The sequence below is a fragment of the Myodes glareolus genome, chromosome 23 (genome assembly GCF_982192425.1).
Source record: "Myodes glareolus chromosome 23, mMyoGla1.1, whole genome shotgun sequence".
NCBI classification, from domain to species: domain Eukaryota; kingdom Metazoa; phylum Chordata; class Mammalia; order Rodentia; family Cricetidae; genus Myodes; species Myodes glareolus.
This window is the reverse complement of record NC_142048.1, coordinates 4,138,334-4,158,709: the sequence shown is the minus strand read 5'-3', so window position 1 is coordinate 4,158,709 and position 20,376 is coordinate 4,138,334. Positions and strand designations below refer to the sequence as shown.

At 46.7% G+C, this 20,376-nt stretch overlaps 1 protein-coding gene and 1 long non-coding RNA gene across 2 annotated transcripts; one reads left to right on the top strand and one right to left on the bottom strand.

Annotated features, from left to right (window-relative positions):
• Positions 1-647: 647 nt before the first annotated feature.
• Positions 648-4,672, bottom strand: Bst2 (bone marrow stromal cell antigen 2). The gene is made up of 5 exons (XM_048427282.3): positions 4,321-4,672; positions 3,318-3,393; positions 2,825-2,864; positions 1,063-1,180; positions 648-955 (listed from the first exon to the last, which is right to left on the bottom strand). Exons 1-4 carry the CDS (start codon positions 4,618-4,620, stop codon positions 1,081-1,083), a joined length of 516 nt encoding a protein of 171 aa, XP_048283239.3. The 5' UTR covers positions 4,621-4,672; the 3' UTR covers positions 648-955; positions 1,063-1,080.
• An 11,120-nt stretch (positions 4,673-15,792) lies between these two features.
• Positions 15,793-19,584, top strand: LOC125395706 (uncharacterized). The gene is made up of 3 exons (XR_007230628.3): positions 15,793-15,872; positions 16,672-16,835; positions 18,175-19,584. It is a non-coding gene; the product is annotated as an uncharacterized LOC125395706 (long non-coding RNA).
• The last annotated feature ends 792 nt before the right edge of the window (positions 19,585-20,376 follow it).

Sequence of the window (20,376 nt, the reverse complement as noted above, 5' to 3'; positions counted from 1 at the left end):
GTCAGGGTTACACAGAGAAACGCTGTCTCGAAAAACCTATAAAACAAAACTTGTAGAAAATCAGGAAAATGCTAGTGCTGGTTGGTGGCTCCAGGCGTCTCTGTGTAAACTGACACAAGGTTGGAGACACCACTGGTTTAACTGGGCCCCGAGGTAGCAGAGGCCAGGTGACTTCAGTTATCATAATGGGCAGCATAGACAAAGCAATGTCCATCATCCAGGCCCGCAGTGAGCAGCACGGCTCGTATGGACCTTTAGTACTGGCTACGTGGTGCTCCAGGCATGAATGGGTAAGACGCCTACTGCACTTTTGTTCCGTTTGTATAAGCAGAAAAATTCTCAAACAAATGAAAAAAAGGCTCCTGTTGGTAGACAGCCACTCTTGGACTCGCTGGACCTCTCTGTGAGCCCCATCCATCCATCACCTACCTGCCTGCCTGTCTCTCTCCGTTCCATAAGTCCTGCTGCTGTGAAGAAGGCTAGCATAAACTCCCGAGAACTGAGGAGACAGGCAGCATGGTGGAGCCATTCTGGCCTCAGCCTCTTCCCTTAGAGCAGCATAGACCTGAGAGCCGGCCACCCTCTGTACCCACTGACCAAGGCCATGGTCAGGATGGACAAACAGGGGACCTAGGGACACTAGCAACTTAGAAGCAAACTCTTTATTTCCAAATTACTTTATTTTTCAAAGCTTAAAGACATCAGAAATAAGTGAACCCCTTCCCCAATAACCATAAAAGCAAAAATGGAGGTGCCCCTTCCACTCTCCCCGGTAAGGAAGGAAGGAGGGAGGGAGACAGGGAGGAAGGGAGGGAGGGAAGGAGGGAGGGAGGTGCAATCTAGGCTCCACTCAGTGGCTTCTACATCCTTGGGGCTGCCATGACCTCCAGAGCCACCAGGACCCCCAACGACCTCAAACAGGTGCAACCGCATCTTCATCAAAACGGGCTGTGGTCTAAAGAAAGGGAAAGACTCAACTGCTAATGGACTCCGCCCCTTCCCCCACAGGACCACGCCCTCCTCCCTGAGCGGGCTCCTCACAACCCTGGACCCAGTCCTTACCTGCCAGCTATTGGGTCCTCAAAAAAGTAGGAACACTGGCACTGCGAACATCAGTAGGCTGGAAACCACCATGGAGCTGGCAGAGTTCTGTGCTGTCCTAGAAGCTTCCTCCTTGGTCCTGCGTGGAGAGGGATGATTCAGGCAGAGGTCACCTGATGATCTGCTTCCTTCGCTTGCTTGCTTTCTTTCTTTTTTTCTTTCTTTCTTTTTTTTTTTTAATTTTTTTCAAGACAGTGTTTCTCTGTCAAACAGTCCTGCTGTCCTGGAGCTCACTTTGTAGAGCAGGCTGGGCTCAACCTCACAGAGACCCACCGGCCCCTGCCTCCTGAGGGCTGGAATTAAAGACGGGCAGCACCACTCAGTGATCTGCTTCCTTTTTAAATATTTCTGTCCTGGGATGGAACTGGGGGGATTTTAGGCAGGGGTTCCACCCCAAGCCAAGGCCCCAGCCCCTCACTGGGGGATCCTAGGCAGGGGCCCCACTCTGAGCCACACCCCCAGCCCCTCACTGGGGATTCTAGGCAGGGACCCCACCCCTGAGCCACACCCCCAGCCCCTCACTGGGGATCCTAGTCAGGGGCTCCACCCCTGAGCCACGCCCACCAGCCCTTCACTGAGGGAGTCTGAGGGCTCCAGCTGGTTCTCAGCCCTGTTCTTAGTATTTTGAATTCACATTTTCTTTCCTTAGATTTTGTTTTTATTCTTTTTAAATTGTATTATAGTTTACTTAGTGTGTGTACATGCGCATTATGATGCGTATGCATGAGCACTCATAAATAGCGGTGGGTGTGGAGTCAGAGGCATGTATTCAAACTCAGGTTGACACACCTCACCTGCCCTGATTTTTATTAAGTGTGTGTGTGTGTGTGTGTGTGTGTGTGTGTGTGTGTGTGTGTGAATGTAGTGCCCTCAGAATCCAGATGCATGGAGCTCATGGAGCTGGAGTTATGAACAGTTATGAGCTACCCAATGCCCTGGATGCTGGGACCAGCACAGGGTCCTCTTCAGGGCAGCCAGTACCTGGGCACTGACACCCTGTCCGGGAGACCCCGCAGTGGCTCAGGTGGAGCTGGACTCAGGCTCCTCTTTCTTCCCCTCCTAGGGGATCTCAGGCCTGTGACACCAAACTCAGGCTTCTAGGCAGCCCCACTCACCACATCGCTGAGGGAGCGAGCTGGGATTGGTCCCCTATGGCTGTGGCTCTTGGGATATGTTTTCCTTCTGAGACTTTTTGTTTTGTTTTCTCAGACAGGGTTTCTCTATGTAGTCCTGGCTGGCCTAGAACTCACGGAGCTCCACCCACTTCTGCCTCTGATGCGCCATGTGCCTGGCTCCCTCTTGTTTTTATGAACTGTGTTATTATTGGCATTACTACTTTGACAGTGAACTTCTGGGCTTTACTGTGCCATAGGGAAGGCTACAATTTTGTCTGCATACCCTCTTCTTTAATTTTTGAGACAGGGTCTCTCCCTGGACATGAAGCTTACTGCCTGGGCTAATTGGGCTGGCTAGTGAGCCCCAGGATATTCTGTCTGCTCCCCAATACCAGAGTTACGGAATACTACAGCCAGTTTCTAAGCGGGTGCTGGGGATTTGAACTCAGGGCCTTGAGCTAGTGTGTCACAAATTCTCCTCACTAGCCTTCTTCATGGCTCAGCTTTGAGCTGTGGATTGTGTGAGCCAAGTGGGTCCCAGTCTTGAGGAAGGAAGTAGAGAGTGGCAGGGGAGGAGGTGGGGGAGGGCAGGGAGAGCGGCTTCTAACCTCAGTGTCGCCAGCTCCAGGTTCAACTTCATGATCTCGCCTGCAAAGATAGAGGGCCCAATCAGCATCAGCCACCTCGGAGAACACCCCAAAGTAACACCAAGGCCAGCAGTGGGTGCTGGGAGGGGGGTGAAGGGAGAGGGAGACCAAATGAAGGGCCAGCCTAGGGTCCTTCTACAGCTGTAGAGGGACCAGTGAGACCTTTAGGTCATCCCCAGCTCTGCAGCCCCCACTGCTAACCTGCCCTCTGCTCCCATAAACACCCATTTCCACTCCTGAAGCTCTGGGAAGAACCAGATTCCTGAGCAGCTGGCACATGGCCCTGAGGTTCCCTCACTCTGGGCCACTACATCCCCCCCCCAAATCCTGCCCTGGAGGCCTGCCCTGTTCCCTCTTAGTCCCCTCCAATCCCCCAACCCACCCCTTCTCCCGGTCTTCTGCACTCCCCCGCCCCACCCCTTCCCCTGCACTCCTCTGAGCCACCCCTTCTCACTCTCAAGCTCCTGGATGTGGGCCTGCTGCTCCAGGACCTGGGATTCCTTCTTCTCCAGAGAATCCTGAAGGGTCACCTGAGTCAGAAAAGCGGCAGAAACGCGATTGGCTGTTTGTTGTCCTGGTCCCTAGAAACTTTCCAGGCCAAGTCTTCAGAGGTCCTTTTACCCAAACAAAGGTCCTTTTAGGTTCCTCTCCAGCCCCCTGGATAGCCCATCTCCAAAATGGCAGGGTATTTTGTTTTTTGCTTTTTGGTTTTTTTTTCCTTCTGGACAGGGTTTCTCTGTGTAGCAATCCTAGCTGTACTGGAACTCACCCTGTAGACCAGGCTGAACTCTGCCTCCCGAATGCTGGGATTAAAGGCCATCAACTCCTGGCTCCAAAATAGCAGTTTTAAGCCCCCACCCCCACCTCTGCCACGAGAATTTGAAAACTCTTCATGACTAAACCCTACTAGAAAGTTCCAGATATTCTGCGGCTCGCACTGATTTAGCAAACCCTTTCCCAGACTCAACAACGGAGCTTCCTAGGTCTCTAAAAGACACATTCAAAATTTCAAATATTTGCTGGTGGTGGCGCACACCTTTAGTCCCAGCACTTGGAAGGCAGAGGCAGTGGATCTCTTGCATTCAAGACCAGGCTTGGTCTTCAGGGTGTCTTCCAGGACAGCCTGAGCTATGCAGCGAGACTCCGTCTCAAAAAATAAAGAATTTCAATCCTCAGGGCTGAGTGGAGTCCAGGGGCAGCTCCTGTGCTGGTCCTCTAAGTCAGTTTCAAGGTCTTCAACCCCAGCACCCTCCACAAAATTTGGAGAACCCCTCCGAGTCCTGGAAGGGAGCATACTGAGGACCCTGATTTCGGAGCTGTGGGAAGTTTTAAGGTCTCCCTGGATTTCAAGGTCCTCAGTCGCTGACGTGCCGGCGTGGGAGTGGGACTTGCTTGGCAGTTTCAAAGTCTCCTCCCCAGTCACTTGAGGCTTTGGAGGGCACGGTTTCCAGTCTTACCACGGTCCGGTTGCAGGTGTTTGCCTGCGTCTCTGCCTGCAGCAGGTTCTCCTGGGCACGGGTGAGCTGGCGCTGCAGAAGGTGCGTGGTGTTGCGACACTCATGCTGAGCCCGCAGCCCGTCCCTGCAGATCTCGCTGTTTGCCCTGACGGCGAAGTAGATGAGCAGGGTGACCAAGACCGTAACGATCAGGACCGTCAGGACCGCGGCCATCAGCCACCGCCGGCGGATGCCCGGTCCCTGTCCCTCCCACGTCTTCTCCATGGGCACCGGAGGATAGTGGTAGAAAGTCGGTGCCATGTGGTTTTGTTCCTCTAGCTCGGAGCTTCGCAGGTCGCTGGAACCCTCTCCGGGCCACGCCCCTACTTAGCATAGGTCCCGAGTCTAGCCAATAGCAATTTCCAGAGTCCTTAGGGGCAGTCCGGGAGCAGTTGGAGCACTGCCTGCTAGCGTCCTGGGAAAGGCAGCCTTTCGGTTTCTTTTTCCTGGAAAGGGAGGTAGGCATTCCTCTTGGCCTTGTGAGTGAAGAAGGCTTGCTGCGGAATCCCCCTGGAAGAAAAAGAAACTTCTGGAATTCAACTCAAATTCTTGGCCCTCCGTGTCCGGTTCCAGGGTACCTGGCGCTTGTGGGCTTGGCCCTTATCTGAGCTATGGTTAACCAGAGTAGCTGTTGGTTTGGTCTTCGGGTAGGGAAACTGAAGCAGCAAAGTTGAGTTGTGAACTGAAGGGCAAAGGTCAGGGTTTGTGGTCAGCGGTTTCCCTGGTGATCTTTGTATCCTCTTGATCCACGGAAGAACCACAGATCTTTGGAGTCTGAGATCGAGGATGCACAGCCGCCTGGCAATGTAGTACCCAGCCATGATAAGCTTAATGGATGCCTGAGTCTCAGTAGTTTACCCCGAGGCAATACCTGGTTGCAGATGAAAGGCCAGGATAAATCCCGACCCCCTAGCAGGAAGAGCCAAAAATCTAGGTTAGCCAGTTTCAGTGACTTTGTTCCAGGAACTGGATGACCACAAAGTTAGATTACAATTTTGAGAACAATCTTGAGAAATGGGAAATTATTATCACTGGTATTTTTGGAATCTTCCAATGATGCCCTCCCTACCCCCTTTGGGTTGCGGTTTCTTCCCTTAAATACCCCTGCTCCCAGCTACTGGGGTCGAACTCCTCTACCCCTGCGTGGGATATGAGTCTCGGCCCCAGTGCGAGACTCATAATATCTATGAGGACTCTGTGCCCTTCTCCCCAGAGAGCGATGAGTGACCAGACCAAGCAAGAGAATTGTTTTATAGTGATTCTTTACTAGCAACTTCAATATTCAATACATCAATGAGGTTTACAATCTTAATAGGCATGGGGAATTGATAATGGCTATCATACAGGCAATTCAATATCACAATTATTAATTCTAATAAACCTAATACATAAAACCAATTCATAACCCTAATCTAACTTATCACTTATCCATAAAACACTTCTTAACCTTAATACAACTTATCTATTACTTATCTATAAAACATTTCTTAACCTTAATACAACTTATCTATTACTTATCTATAAAACATTTCTTAACCTTAAGACAACTTATCTATTACTTATCTATAAAACACTTCTTAACCTTAACTTATCCATTAACATTTCCTAATCTTATCAATTATCTATATGTCTTAACATTTCACACACTAAACATATGTATTAACATGTCTATGCTCTTCTCTTAACATCTCATACACGCATTAAATAGTATCATACGACCTGATATTCTTCAGCTTAAAAAGGGCCTTTTGAATTTCTTCAGGTTGGACGCCTGACCGCACTGGGGTCCGGATAGCGAGGCTCTACTCTTGACCCCGTAGTCTGCGCTCGGGAGATAAGGTTCCGATGTCCTGTTCCAGGCTGGTGTCCAGTGCTGGATCAATCCTTGACCGCGTAGTCTCTGGCCTGGTGCTAGTCTATCTCAGAATGTAGGGCCTTGGGACTCGGCTTTTCGGATGACCGAGTCTCAGGAGACAAGGCTTTTAGTTCTCTACTCTCAAAGACGAAGCTTTGCTCTCGGGATGGCAAAGCGTTCTGAAAGGCAGAGTATCTTGTCTGTTCTCGGGAGACAGACCTTCAATGTCCACTCTCAGGGAATGAGGCTTTGCATTCGGGATGCAAGGCATTTTCGGGATATGAAGCTCTGTACTCGGGAGACAGAGCATTAGATGTTTAGGCAAGGAGTTTAATAGTTCTGCTTTTCGGGAGGCAGGCTTGGAGGATCTCTCCTTCCATGAGGACAGATACCTGGGCCATTGTGAGAGGTGAGATATCTGTCCTGCTTTAGCACCCTCTTTTAAGTCAGTTCGAAACTGCCCTTTGCGTGATCCTTCCGATAACCAGGTGTCCTAGGTTATCAGTATTGACTGATCACAGAAGGGTGGGGGTCCCTCTTGTGTGGCAAGATTATTTCATTACCACGGTTGCTGGGTGCAGCCTCCCCATCTGGCAGGGCCAGATGGGGTGTGGCAGCCTTCAAGTGGGCAAAAGTTCTCTTAATATTTCACTTTAGTAATTTTCCATACCACACACAAGAAGAAATGCTTTTACATTACACCAAGTTGCATTCATTCTTATTCTATAAATTTCCTGTTCTATCTACACTACAGATTCCCCTTTCTTTATTCATTCAGAGGAATCTGGTTCCATGCTCATTACACCAACCAAAGGAAATGCCTAATATTCTAACCATTGTAGATAATATCACCTGCCAGCACACACTCACAAGGACACTCCTAGACAAATGTCAATCAGGGGTCCTGAACTTTAGAAATCCCTCACCCCCACCTTTGCTATTATAAAAACCCAACTCTAACTGAACTTGAGGGCTCTTTGATTATTCCAATACCTTGGACACATCAAGAGTCCGAATTTGCAAACTTGTGTAGAATAAAGGCTCTTTGCTTTTACATACGGGACTTTGTTTCCTTGTTGGTTTTTGGGGGGACTTCATGGATCTGGGCATAACAAAAGAAACTAAAGCACCTCCTCATTTGGCCCTGGTCAAAAGGCAGGCTATTGTCCTGACACCAGGAACACCTGCCACCCAGGTTACAGCAAGCGCTCTGTGAATGGGTGTAGTGGCGTTTCATTTGTATTTTAATAAATAAAACTTGCCTGAAAAATCAGAAAAGTAAAACAGCTACACTGGCGAGCCTTACAGACCAGGCAGTGATGGCACACATCCTTAATCCCAGGAGTCACACTAGCTTGCCATGGAAACCAGGTGCATGCCCTTAATCCCAGAACTAGAGAGAAGTCAGCTCTCCGTCTCATTTTGAGATTTCCTGGAGACAGAACCGCCGTTTTCAGACTGAGGTCAAAATAAAAGCCAGTGGCTGGTTGCTTTGCTTTTCTTTTTCAAGATGAATCCCAATATCTGTCTCTGAATTTGTATTAATTGTACTTCAAATGGGAATGGGTAGGACTATCTTTTCTAGAGGGACACTGAGGAGAAAGAAGTGTTTGTATAGCAGTAGGCACTCAGTGGGGGCCCTGCTGAGGCTGGTGGGGGAAGGTGGACTTGCAGACACCATAAAACAAGGCCAGGAGCTAGGGGGCTAAGATGTGTGTGTGAGTGTGTGTTTATGTTGATTCAATACCCTGAGATATAACGCTTGATTTTCTACAATATTTCTTCTTTTTATGGTTGTTGTTTTTGTTTGTTTGTTTTATTGATATTTATTGAGCTCTGTAGAAGGCCGCAGCCACATCCTCCATCATCAAGATGGCGCTGACATCCGGCTTCACCACCAGGTGAACGCACATGTGTTGGTATCTTTCCATTTCTGTGTCCCCGCCTATTCCTGAGGCATCACCTGGGACTGGGAGCAACGGACCAATCCAAGAGTGACACGTCCGAAGCAGGGTCTGTTTCCTATATAAGGGATGGGTTCCATCATATCTGGGTCTCCGCCATGTGGCTTATGCTCTAGCTCCCAAGAGGATTAAAGCTATTTCTACAGAAGTATCCTATGTGTCCCGCGTGGTTCTTGCAGGCGAGACGGTAGCGCGGGACATCTGGTGCCGAAACCCGGGAAAAAGAAGAACTTTACACCGCCGGAGACCAGGAGGATTTCAGAACTGCAGGCATACATGCTTAGAGAGGTACGCTCTAAAGTCCAGAGAGCATATCAGAAACTGAGCAGCAGTGGGAGGTTGTGCGCGCGCACTCAGATAAGTTAAAAAGGACCCCCCAATGATTCTAAAAAAGTAAAAATGGGGGAGAAGGCTGATTTACAAGGTCAAAAGCTTTATGTTATGTTGTTCATGTTGTTTTTTTATGTACTGGATAGGAGAAAGATATTTAAATTTAGGAACTGCTAAAAAAGGTAGCTTAAATTTAAAACATGGGCTTAAGAATATGATGTTTTGGAGGAGAGGTTCTGTTTTCGCCTCCACGGAGGATGGGAGCCTAAGTATGTGCTTGAGATCCACGTGGTTTGAATCACCGAGACCTCCTAAAATGTTGTAGTGTTTACCCCTAAAATGCAGCGGCCCAATAACAGCAGGAAGCAGCCAGAGAGACTAACGACGCCCAAATTCCCTAAAAGATTAAATGAGGTCCTTTCAATGGTTGCAGAGCAGCAAACCTGCTTCTCTGAGTTCTGCTTTGCTCCGTACACCGGTTTGGGTTCGGAATGGGTATAGCTGCGGCTGGAGCGGAGCTTTGCTCTGTGGCTATGGTGGGGGGCACATTGCGCCGGCTCAGTTGGTGCCTGGCCTGGAGGATGTCATGTACCGAGAATGAGAGCGGTGCCACAAGCTGCCAGGCCAGAATTGTACCTAATTGTACCTTGCAATGTACCTAAAACTATGAGGGTCTCTGAGGCTAAAATGGCTATGGTTCCATTTGGCTATGCTAAACGATACTGACTTCAGGCAGGGCTGGTCATAATTATCATAATAAAAGCGCAATTAAGGTTTAGACGCAGTAAACAGGCAGTACCATATTACATCTACATAATGCGACTTAAGTTTTTAAGAACTGCTTAGCATTTTAAAAACTCAAGTCCTCCTGAAAGATTGCTGTGTATACGCTTGGCTTGTCTGATGTTTCGGGTTCCGCAGGGAGATGGATGCAAAGGGCCCTTGGATTTTGGGGTGATTGGGTCGTTGGCTGGATCTGTGAGAGTTTATAGCCGCTTTTGCTATGGCACAGATGTTGAGAGTTTGCTAATAGGGAAGCGGCCCTGTTCGCTGCCTCTCCCATTGGCCCCTTGAGCCGCAGGCTCTGGCGCGGACCTTGAGATATTGCCGGCCTGTGCCGCCTCGGTCTGAGTGTCGGCTCCCGCCACACTCCGCCACCAACACAGCCTCAGAGAACTAGGCTAGCCCCGCGGGGAAGGCAGGGGCGCCTGGGGGTGGAGCCGCCACTTCCTGGCCTGGGACACGGGGAGCCGCGCAGCGAGCAGGCCCAGGGCCGCACACAGCCCTTGGATGGCGGGCGGGCTCTGGAACCCAAGGTCACCGTACCGGCAAGGAATACAGGAGCCAATAAATCCTAAACCTTATATCAACAAACAGGGCCTGGGTTTTTCCTAGGTGCCACTGGGGCAGCGCGGCCCATACCGTAAAAAACAGAGACCCCCGTATGGGTTCCCCAATGGCCACGTCATCTTAGGACTCCAGGCTGAAAACAGGAAAACGGTTTTCTCATATTTTTGAAACAATAATCTCATCTGTGCCAGATTTAAAATGGTTTAATTCTAAGGCCTGCTGTAATGGCACAGACAAACAAGATTGCTCTTTGGAACAGAGACCTATAGGTCTCTAAGTTCAAGACCAGCCTACTTCCAGTACTGACTGTGCTAAATTTTTACACTGAGTTTTTTAATACTCTTAAATGTTATTTTGGGAGAAGAGTTTGTTTATGTTTTTTTTCTAGGAATGCTACTATTCATGCTGTGGATTCATCTGTCCAGAGGCCTGAGGACAAAGCCTCTGCTATGGAGCTGTCTGGCCTGATTGCTGCGGAGCTGGCGGGTTCCTGAGGGATGGTCCAGCTCCTGCCCTTGGTCTGTCAGTTATTGCTGTGCTGTTGTTGCTGTACATTGCAATGTTATTGTTGCTGTGCCATTGCTATGCTGCTGGATTTCCCCTTGTTTTGTCAGTTATTGCTTGCTATCAGTTTCCCTTATCCTGTCAGTTATTTCTGCTAAACACTATGGGTATCTTCAAGACAGGTTACAAAATGCCATGGTTATTCAAATTAAAAATTGGATACTACAGACTTCTTGATACAGCTGGAGAGTTGTGCCCCTGCGATCCCAGATTATTAAGCAATTGTCTAGTTATCTTCTAGGTAATTGAACTGGAGGACTTACCAGTTCTTGTTAAAATTGAAAAAAGGGGGAATAATAAAGGAACTGCCCCCGATGCTCTGTTCATTATACATTTTTTAAATGGCAGCACAGCCTATACCATGGAAAACAGAGACCCTCAATCAGTTATCTACCACAATGGCTACAGCCCTGGATCAGCAGGCTACCATAGATACATCTATTAGAGGTAGAATAAAGAACAGGTGGATATCTTATGGCAGCTTGCCCAATTGGGCTATGAATGGAAAACTCCAGCCTTATGTGTGACCAATGTACCATATGAAAACTTTATAAAAGTGGCTAACTTGTCCCGAGAATTGTCTTTGTATCTTGCAGGAGAATTTTGATGATTTGCTGTCCTCCTTGAGACGGTTCATCGTGACAATCAACTCCACGCGAGTGGACATAAGCCTGGCCAAAGGATTCCAGTCCTGGGTTGTGTCCTTCATCCCCTACTTCAAAGAATGGGTGGGGGTGGAAATGTTTTGAAACGGTCCTACGCTATGAAATAGTGTTTCTCCTCTGGATGGTCTGCTGACTCAAATCCCAAAGCCATAGGGACAAAGTGGTTATCTGCACCAGCGCTGGCTGCCCTGGAACAGGGAGCCTCTGCTTATGTGTGGTTATCTATGTTAAAGCAGTAAGGTTTAAGCCAACCAGCTCCTGCACCCCTAGGACTATGGTCCATGGCACAGGGTGGAGTGCTTGGCTTAGCTAGCCCTGAAGGTTGTCGAGCTAAAAAGCATCACACAGAGAATGGCCCTCTCTGAGAGATATGTCGTCCTACATAAGGGTTTCCTGCCGTATATTCCCTTTCCCAGAAAAATGGCGGAGGGCAGGCCGGATAGGTTCCAGGTGTCATGAGCCTAGGGGCAGATTCCGTGTAAGCCCATTTTAATGTTTCCATTTTGGGAAGTGCGACCTCTATCTTTACCTTTTGAGGGAGTTGCCTTTCTGCAAAGAAGTAAAATTAGGGGGAGATGTAGAAGGCCGCAGCCACATCCTCCATCATCAAGATGGCGCTGACATCCGGCTTCACCACCAGGTGAACGCACACGTGTTGGTATCTTTTCACTTCTGTGTCCCCGCCTACTCCCGAGGCATCACCTGGGACTGGGAGCAACGGACCAATCTAAGAGTGACACGTCCGAAGCAGGGTCTGTTTCCTATATAAGGGATGGGTTCCATCATATCTGGGTCTCTGCCATGTGGCTTATGCTCTAGCTCCCAAGAGGATTAAAGCTATTTCTACAAAAGTATCCTATGTGTCCCGCGTGATTCTTACAGGCGAGACGGTAGCGCGGGACAGAGCTCTACATTTTTCTCTGCTACCCTCCCTGCCTCTCCCCTCCCTCCTTCAACCCTCCCTCAAGGTCCCCATGCTCCCAATTTACTCAGGAGATCTTGTGTTTTTCTACTTTCTACTTCCCATGTAGATTAGATCTATGTAAGTCTCTCTTAGTGTCCTCATTGCTATCTAGGTTCTCTGGGATTGTGGTTTGTAGGCTGGCTTTCTTTGCTTTATGTTTAAAACCACCTATGAGTGAGTACATGTGATAATTGTCTTTCTGGGTCTGGGTTACCTCACTCAAAATAATGTTTTTTAGCTCCATCCTTTTCCTGCAAAGTTCAAGATGTCATTATTTTTTTTTTCTGCTGTGTAGTACTCCATTGTGTAAATGTATCACATTTTCCTTATCCGTTCTTCAGTCGAGGGGCATTTAGGTTGTTTCCAGGTTCTGGCTATGACAAACAAAGCTGCTATGAACATAGTTGAGCACATGCCCTTGTGGGACCATTGAGTATCCTTTGGATATAATACCCAAAAGTGGTGTTACTGGGTCTTGAGGAAGGTTATTTCCTGATTTTCTGAGAAATCACCACACTGACATCCAAAGGGGTTGCACCAGTTTGCACTCCCACCAGCAATGCAGAAGTGTTCCCTTTACCCCACATCCTCTCCAGCATAAGTTGTCACCAGTGTTTTTGATCTTGGCCATTCTTTCAGGTGTAAGATGGAATCTCAGAGTTGTTTTGATTTGCGTTTCTCTGATGACTAAGGATGTTGAACATTTCCTTAAGTGTCTTTCAGCCATTTTAGATTCCTCTGTTGAGAGTTCTCACTATTTTTATTGGATTATTTGTTCTTTTGGTGTTCAATTTCTTGAGTTCTTCGTATATTTTGGAGATCAGATTTCTGATGTGGGGTTAGTGAAGATCTTTTCCCATTCTGTAGGCTGTCATTTTGTCTTGTTGACCGTGTCCTTTGCTTTACAGAAGTTTTTCAGTTTCAGGAAGTCCCATTTAGTAATTGTTTCTCTCAGTGTCTGTGCTATTGGGGTTCTATTTAGGAAGTGGTTCACTGTGACAATGTGTTCAAGTGTACTTCCCACTTTCTCTTCTATAAGGTTCAGTGTGGCTGGCTTTATGTTGAGGTCTTTGATCCATTTGGACTTGAGTTTTGTGCACGGTGATAGATATGGGTAGGATTGTGTTTTGAGGAAAGATGGTGGGTACCATTCAGCTCATAGGCAGCAAAGAGCCAGAGAGGGGCCCAGAGTGCTCCTGTACCCTGCCTCCTCAGCACTCAGGAGGACAGGAGTTCAAGGTCAGCCTCAGCTATGTGGTGAGTTCAAGTCTAGCTGGGGCTGCATGAGTCCCTGCCTTAGACATATACCTCTGTGTCCTCCCAGACCCCCAAAACCAAATCCAAACCCAAAAGGAGACACCAGGAGAAAGGCTCTTTTGTTGAGCGTCGGAAGGGACTTCCTGTTTGACTAAGGTAGGCAGAATATGCTTGGTGGCAGGCATCCCTCTGACAGTTTCTGGAGGAGGTGTACATTTCCCAGATTTTTCAGTCATACCCTGATTACAGCACAAATTTGACTCAATAGCTCATTTCCAAATATTTGCTACCTTGTGGAGCCAAGGTGGGGCCCTGGATCTTTAAGAAGGCCTAGCGGGTACCGGAGGCAGCGATCCACTCCCCTCTGTCTGGAAGGCCTCTCTATGGCTGCACAGCCTCCAGGAAGTAAGAAGTGGGAGTGATCCTGCTGCTCACCCCAAGAGAACGCGGGCGCCCTGCAAGAAGGGGCTGTGGCCCTGCCAAAGACAGTGTGGTATGGGGGTTCCCCTGCAGGCTCTACAGCAGGCAGGGAAAACCTAATCAGGGTGAGGCAAGAATGAAACTCGGTTCCACCCGATTTTACTGGTCCAGGACTTCTAGAGTCTGGCCCAGATCATTTTACTTTAGCCATACTTAAACAGAGCCCAATTTTGAAAAAAAAAAAAAAAAAGCATCTAGATAACAATGAACTCAGCTCCACAAATACAGTGAAGTTTAAGACGTTTATATTACGGCTCTTTGCAAAGTGTATATGTTTTCATAGTAGGATGAGTTCTTGTTTACTTAGAAACAATGCTCAAAACTAAGTTCTAGGGACAATGACTTTGGTAAACACAATGCCTGTAGGTAACAGGGATGATCTGGCCCGAAGAAAACAGAAGCCATGTGGGCTGTTGAAAAGCACAGGTGACCTCACTCATGAGAACGGATTTTAGGCTGGGCAGTGGTGTTGCACATCTTTAATCCCAGCACTCGGGAGGCAGAGGCAGGCAGATCTCTATGAGTTCGAGGCCAGCCTGGTCTACAAGAGCTAGTTCCAGGACAGGCTCCAAAGCTACAGAGAAACCCTGCCTCAAAAAATGTAAAAAAAAAAAAAAAAAAGAGAGAGAGAGAAAAAGAAAAAGGAGAGAACAGGTTTAATGACCTAGAAGTGATGCTAAGGCTTTCAGGGGAAAGGATGTTGTCTGGGTCCTCAGATAACAGAGACAGATAAACAGAAGCTCTAAGAAACTCCCTCAGGGGCCTTTTTGTGTGCCTTCCTCTCTTCCTCCACAGACTGGAATTTATTAAATCCTCACTCAGTTACTACAAACAGCCTCAGTACATCTGGACAGCCTACACTGGCATGCTCGACTTTCAATGGTGGTGGCAACTTCTTCTCTGCACAAAAAGTCTGGAAATTTTTCATATCTAAACTTGCTCTCTCCTCTGTTTCTCCTAACTACACCTCTCCGGGGTGAAAGACCCCCGATTTGGGGAGACTCTCACTCGAGCCTCGGGATGACGCGAACCCCCCCAGTAACTCATGAGAGACCGTCCTTGCTGCAATCACACGAGGTTTAATGACAAGACAACAAGACAAGACGGGGACCAGTGCACTGGGGCCGCAACTCATAACCCACGCAGGGGAAGAGTTCGACCCCGAGTGACCGGGAGAAGTAGTTTTTATAGGAAGAAACCACACAGTCCAGTAATCCGAAAGGGGGGGCAGGGAGGGTGTCACAGAAGATTCCAAAAATTCCAGTGATGATTACAAAGGGGCAATTCCCTGCCTCTCAAGATCATTCTCTAAGGTCCTAATCAGCTAGTTCCTATTCCGGTGATAATTACTAGGGGGTGACAATTACTAGAGGGAATCTCTTAGTCTCTCAAGATTACTCTCAAGATTACAATCCACCTTTATCTTCAGCTAGTTCCTGGAACCCTGGAACTGGTTAACCTTAGATTTCTGATTCTTCTCTTCCTGCTAGATTTTTGGCTCTATTTTCCTGTTAGGGGGATCTGGATTTATCCAGGTCTTTCAGGGGTAACTCTTACCATGGAGACCCCCCCCCACCTCTAGCCACCTCTAGTAGGTCTGGGAAATTGCTCCTTCTGAGGCTACCAAAGACCAGTCCAGTCCCCATAATTCCCCTGTCCATCTCTCCCTCACTGGGCTCACCCCGTGTCTGTCTTCTCTGTTCTATCATTATTACTATCCTGAAAACAAAAATCACAAAAACAGGGTTTATGATGGAATTTCTGAGTTCACTCCGCAGCAGACAGGAGAGCACGTCACACTGGCAGCCGAACTGTGTCCCTTAGGTGCTATTAGTTTAAAAGACATGAAGGGGTCATGGAAAGCAACTGAGACTTAACTGACTGTGAGACCCTGAGATTTAACTGACTTGCAACTTCACAGACTCCACCTTAAAAGGTGGGGCTTCTTTTAGGACAACCTAGGATTGACCTCAGTTCCAGGAATGTGCTGATAGAGAAACTGACAACCAATTGGACAGTCAGCTAAGGTGTGAGACCGGAAAAGTCTCTGAAGACATCCACCCATCCACCGTCGCAGATACCTGGTCAGTAATTTATGGTTCTATGTTTCACGCCCCAAAACTGATCAATGGTTTCAGGGTCTGTACCCTCCTTAACCCAATCCCAAGACGCCAAGACGCATACCCTTCACTTGAGGCATTTCCCCTTAACGCTAGTCTTTTCTGAACTCGGGCCACATTCTCTTCTCGTCCGCTGCATCGCTGTGCTGGAGGTTTGTGGTTTCCACTTAAGCTTACTAAAAAGACCCTCTTGCATTTAAGTCGCAAAACAGGCTCGGGCCGTGGATTCCTAGTCGCGGGCTTAAGAGCACTGTGTGGCAGGACTGAAATTAGTAAAAAGATTCAGGAGAGGCTATTAGTGAAAATTCAGCACAGTTGCAATGAGGGTCTTGTTAAGTTGGGAGCCTAGACCCCAGCCCCTGGCATCTATCCCAGCCCCCAGGTCTGAGAGTTGTTTGGTCTGGACTCAACATCCCAGCAGGTCAGGACCACTCGCACAGAGTATTTAAATGAACTCTCAAAAGAGGAACACTTGGTGATTTGGCTTGACTGTGAATTTGCTTCGGCAGAGAGCTAATTCCTAACAGGTCTAAGAAAGTGCTTTGAAGATTTGAGAACGTGAAAGCTAAAGAAAGTTCTAAGGGTCCAAGAAAGTGTACTGTAGTGTCGGGTGTTTGGTTTCAGTCGGGTCTGTGGGAGAAACAGGGTTACTCTAGGATGGATTGTAGTTTTTGCAGCCGCAGAGGGGCCGCAGAGAGGGGAGCCAGCTTCTGGGGAACTGAATGACTGTAGTTTTGCAAAAGACTTTTTTATTGTTATACAGTTCACACCTTGGCAAGTCAATTTCTGCACACAAAACCTCTTATCTGAGGCTCCCCAAAGAGACAAACGCTAAAGCAATTCTCAGTCTTGTGGCATCCATGGTTTTACAAGTGTCCCCTTGCAATCAAGTTTTGCAGAGGCTTTGAACCTTCAGGAAGCCCTCAGGTAAGATTTACATACTTCAAACAAAAGGTGGGGGGCACCTGCTCTGTGGGAACTCCCCCAGAGGGAGAGTTGCTAAAGTTCTGAGGGACTGGGAAAGGGATTTAATTTAAGACTTGTGAACAGCAGCTGCGAAGGTCTAAGACTGTTCTCAGGTAATGAGGAATGTTTCAGATTTCTTTTCCCCTCTAGGCTATTGCTGTATTAAGATATCAAAAGTTCGGAAAGTCTATTCTCAACAATTCACCAAGACTGAAGAGCCAGAAATAAAAAAAAACTTAAGCCTAAACACGTTCTGGGGAAATTGAAGTCACTGTTAACTTTTAACAATTACTTTCTGCAATCCACACATCTTCAAACACCTGATCTTTGATAAAGAAGCAAAAAAATATCAAATGGAAAAAAGAAAGCATATTTAACAAGTAGTCCTGGCTGAAGAGTCCAGGCATAAGAAAATAAAAATGTAAAAATAAAGAAATATAAAGTTATAAGTCTAGGAGAATAAGAACAGACTATCAGCAGCTTTCTCAGCAGATCAAGGATCATTCATTCACAGTGAGCTATTTTCTCAGATGTTTGGGAAGCGTAGGTCATTTTACAACTGGCTGTTTTATTTACAAGGCCAGAGTGTCTCTCTACAAATTAAGAGCAGTGTCCTGACCATCCTTAATAAACAGTAGATGTGAACTGAGTTTAACCTTTAGGAGACAGAGATATGTGACCTCTGGGTCAGACACCGTCTCTGTTATGGGAAACTGGCACCATCAGAGGAGAGGCATGACCTCAGTTTACACCCGGAGGTACCAGGAGACAGTGGATAAATAAAAAAAGGTTTAATTAATGAGCTCTGATAATGGAGGTTGTAAAGTATGGCAGTCAATATCTGAAAATTTACCTAAAAATAATGTGAAAGGCTTTTCTTCTAAGTTCTCAGCCCAAGAACCAGTTAATCCTAATTTATTAACCTTCTAGTGTTACAAGCAGCCCCTTTTCTGACGAATTGCTAAAGATATCTGTTTTCTCGCAATTAGTGACTTTCGTTGTAGTCTCCCCTAAAACATATTTCATGATGGCTGCCTAATTACTCATTGACACTAGCACTCACTCCCCTCTTTAGGGTCTCCACTGACCAACCCAAGGGTCAGGGCAAGGTTGTAAAATTCTTTTGTTCAGGGATAATGCCTGGTGCCCTTGCTATAAAAAGTAGGTTCAAAAACCAGCCGTTTGCCACAGCCTAACAAACACCACCTCTGGCTGTGGTCTCAGCTAGCTGATAAGCTTCTGTGCCCCGCGGTATTTTATTTTTATTTTCTATTTTTAAGTTTGCTTCTGGTTTTCCTAGGATCTGGTTTCTGGAATAAAGTTTGCTTCTGGTTTATTAGACTTGGTGGTGTTCTCATCTTTGTGCGACCCCCCTGGACCCAACACTGGCATAACTGGATATCAACATGTAGAAGAATGAAAATAGACCCATATCTATCACCATGTTTCTGCAAGTCCAAATGGATCAAAGACCTCAACATAAAGCCAGCCACACTGAACCTTATAGAAGAGAAAGTGGGAAGTACATTTGAACACATTGTCACAGTGAACCACTTCCTAAATAGAACCCCAATAGCACAGACACTGAGAGAAACAATTACTAAATGGGACTTCCTGAAACTGAAAAGCTTCTGTAAAGCAAAGGACACGGTCAACAAGACAAAATGACAGCCTACAGAATGGGAAAAGATCTTCCCTAACCCACATCAGACTGAAATCTGATCTCCAAAATATACAAAGAACTCAAGAAATTGAACACCAAAAGAACACATAAACCAACAACAACAAAAAAAATGGAGTACAGATCTAAACAGAGAACTCTCAACAGAGGAATCTAAAATGGCTGAAAGACACTTAAGGAAATGTTCAACATCTTTAGTCATCAGAAAAATGCAAATCAAAACAACTCTGAGATTCCATCTTACACCTGAAAGAATGGCCAAGATCAAAAACACTGATGAGAGGTTGTGGGGGAAAAGGGAACACTTCTGCATTGCTGGTGGGAATGCAAGCTGGTACAACCCCTTTGAATGTCAGTGTGGAGATTTCTCAGAAAATCAGGAAATAACCTTCCTCAAGACCCAGTAACACCACTTTTGGGTATATATTCAAAGGATGTTCAATCATGCCACAAGGACATGTGCTCAACTATGTTTATAGCAGTTTTGTTTGTCATAGCCAGAACCTGGAAACAACCTAAATGCCCTTGACCGAAGACTGGATAGGGAAAATGTGATACATTTACACAATGGAGTACTACACAGCAGAAAAAAATGACGACAGCTTGAATTTTGCAGGAAAATGGATGGAGCTAGAAAACACTATTTTGAGTGAGGTAAGCCAGACCTAGAAAGACAGTTATCACATGTACTCACTCATAGGTGATTTTTAAACATAAAGCAAAGAAACCCATGGTGTAGGAATTCCTTCTGTTTATGTATTGCTTTCATTGGTTAAATAAAGAAACTGCCTTGGCCTTTTGATAGGGCAGAACTTAGGTAGGCATGGAGAAGACAGAACTGAATGCTGGGAAGAAGGGCAGACAGAGACACGCCATGGATCTTCTGCCTGAGACAGACACTGGTTAAAATCTTGCCAGTAAGCCACAGTCACGTGGCGATACACAGATTACCAGAAATGGGTTAAATTAAGATGTAAGAATTAGCCAATAAGAAGTTAGAGCTAATAGGCCAGGCAGTGTTTAAATGAATACAGTTTCTGTGTGGTTATTCCAGGTGTAAGCTAGCTGGGTGGTCGACAAGCAGCTGTTAGAGAGCCAGCCCACAAACCACAGTTCCAGAGAACTTAGACAACAATACAGACACTAACAGAGACGTACATAGATCTAATCTACACGGGAAGTAGAAAAAAAACAAGGTCTCCTGAGTAAATTGGGAGCATGGGGACCTTGGGAGAGGGTTGAAGGTGGGAGGGGAAAAGCAGGTAGGGGAGCAGAGAAAAATGTAGAGCTCAATAAATATCATTTAAAAAGTATAAAAAAGACTGACATTTAAAAAAATTACTTTCTGCATTAAGGGCATGTTTAACAATTGCTTCCTGCCTTCCAGCTAGACAGTTATGGTGGGCAGAAGTTAGCGTCACCTCTATGGGATCTGGGACTCCCCGCTCTGCGTTCCCTTAACCTTAACTGTCCTCCTATGGGGCGCTACTCTCTGCCTTGTTTTCTCTCAGGGACAGCAAAGGACAAACATCTTAAGTTCGTATCCTATAATCAAAAGTTGTAAATCTCAAAATGTAATTTGACTTTAAGCCTGACCTCAAGGGTGTGAAATGTCTTTGAACAACACCTGGTGCTTGGTTTTATTTTGAGAAGAGACTCAAACCGGCTCCTACTGTCGCAGACTCTTACTGCGGCCCCAGTCAGCTGCAGTGGGTTTGGTTTTCTTTCTTTCTTTCTTTCTTTCTTTCTTTCTTTCTTTCTTTCTTTCTTTCTTTCTTTCTTTCTTTCTTTCTCCTTTTCCCTTCAGTGACAGAAATAAAG

Bases quoted from the DNA above. Each gene is read 5' to 3' on its own strand.
- Bst2 (XM_048427282.3), bottom strand. From the start codon at position 4,620: ATGGCACCGACTTTCTACCACTATCCTCCGGTGCCCATGGAGAAGACG. The intron at 3,394-4,320 runs GTAAGACTGGAA...TTTCTGACTCAG, and splicing joins ACACCTGCAACCGGACCGTG to GTGACCCTTCAGGATTCTCT. The intron at 1,181-2,824 runs GTTAGAAGCCGC...CTCTCCACGCAG, and splicing joins CTGGAGCTGGCGACACTGAG to GACCAAGGAGGAAGCTTCTA.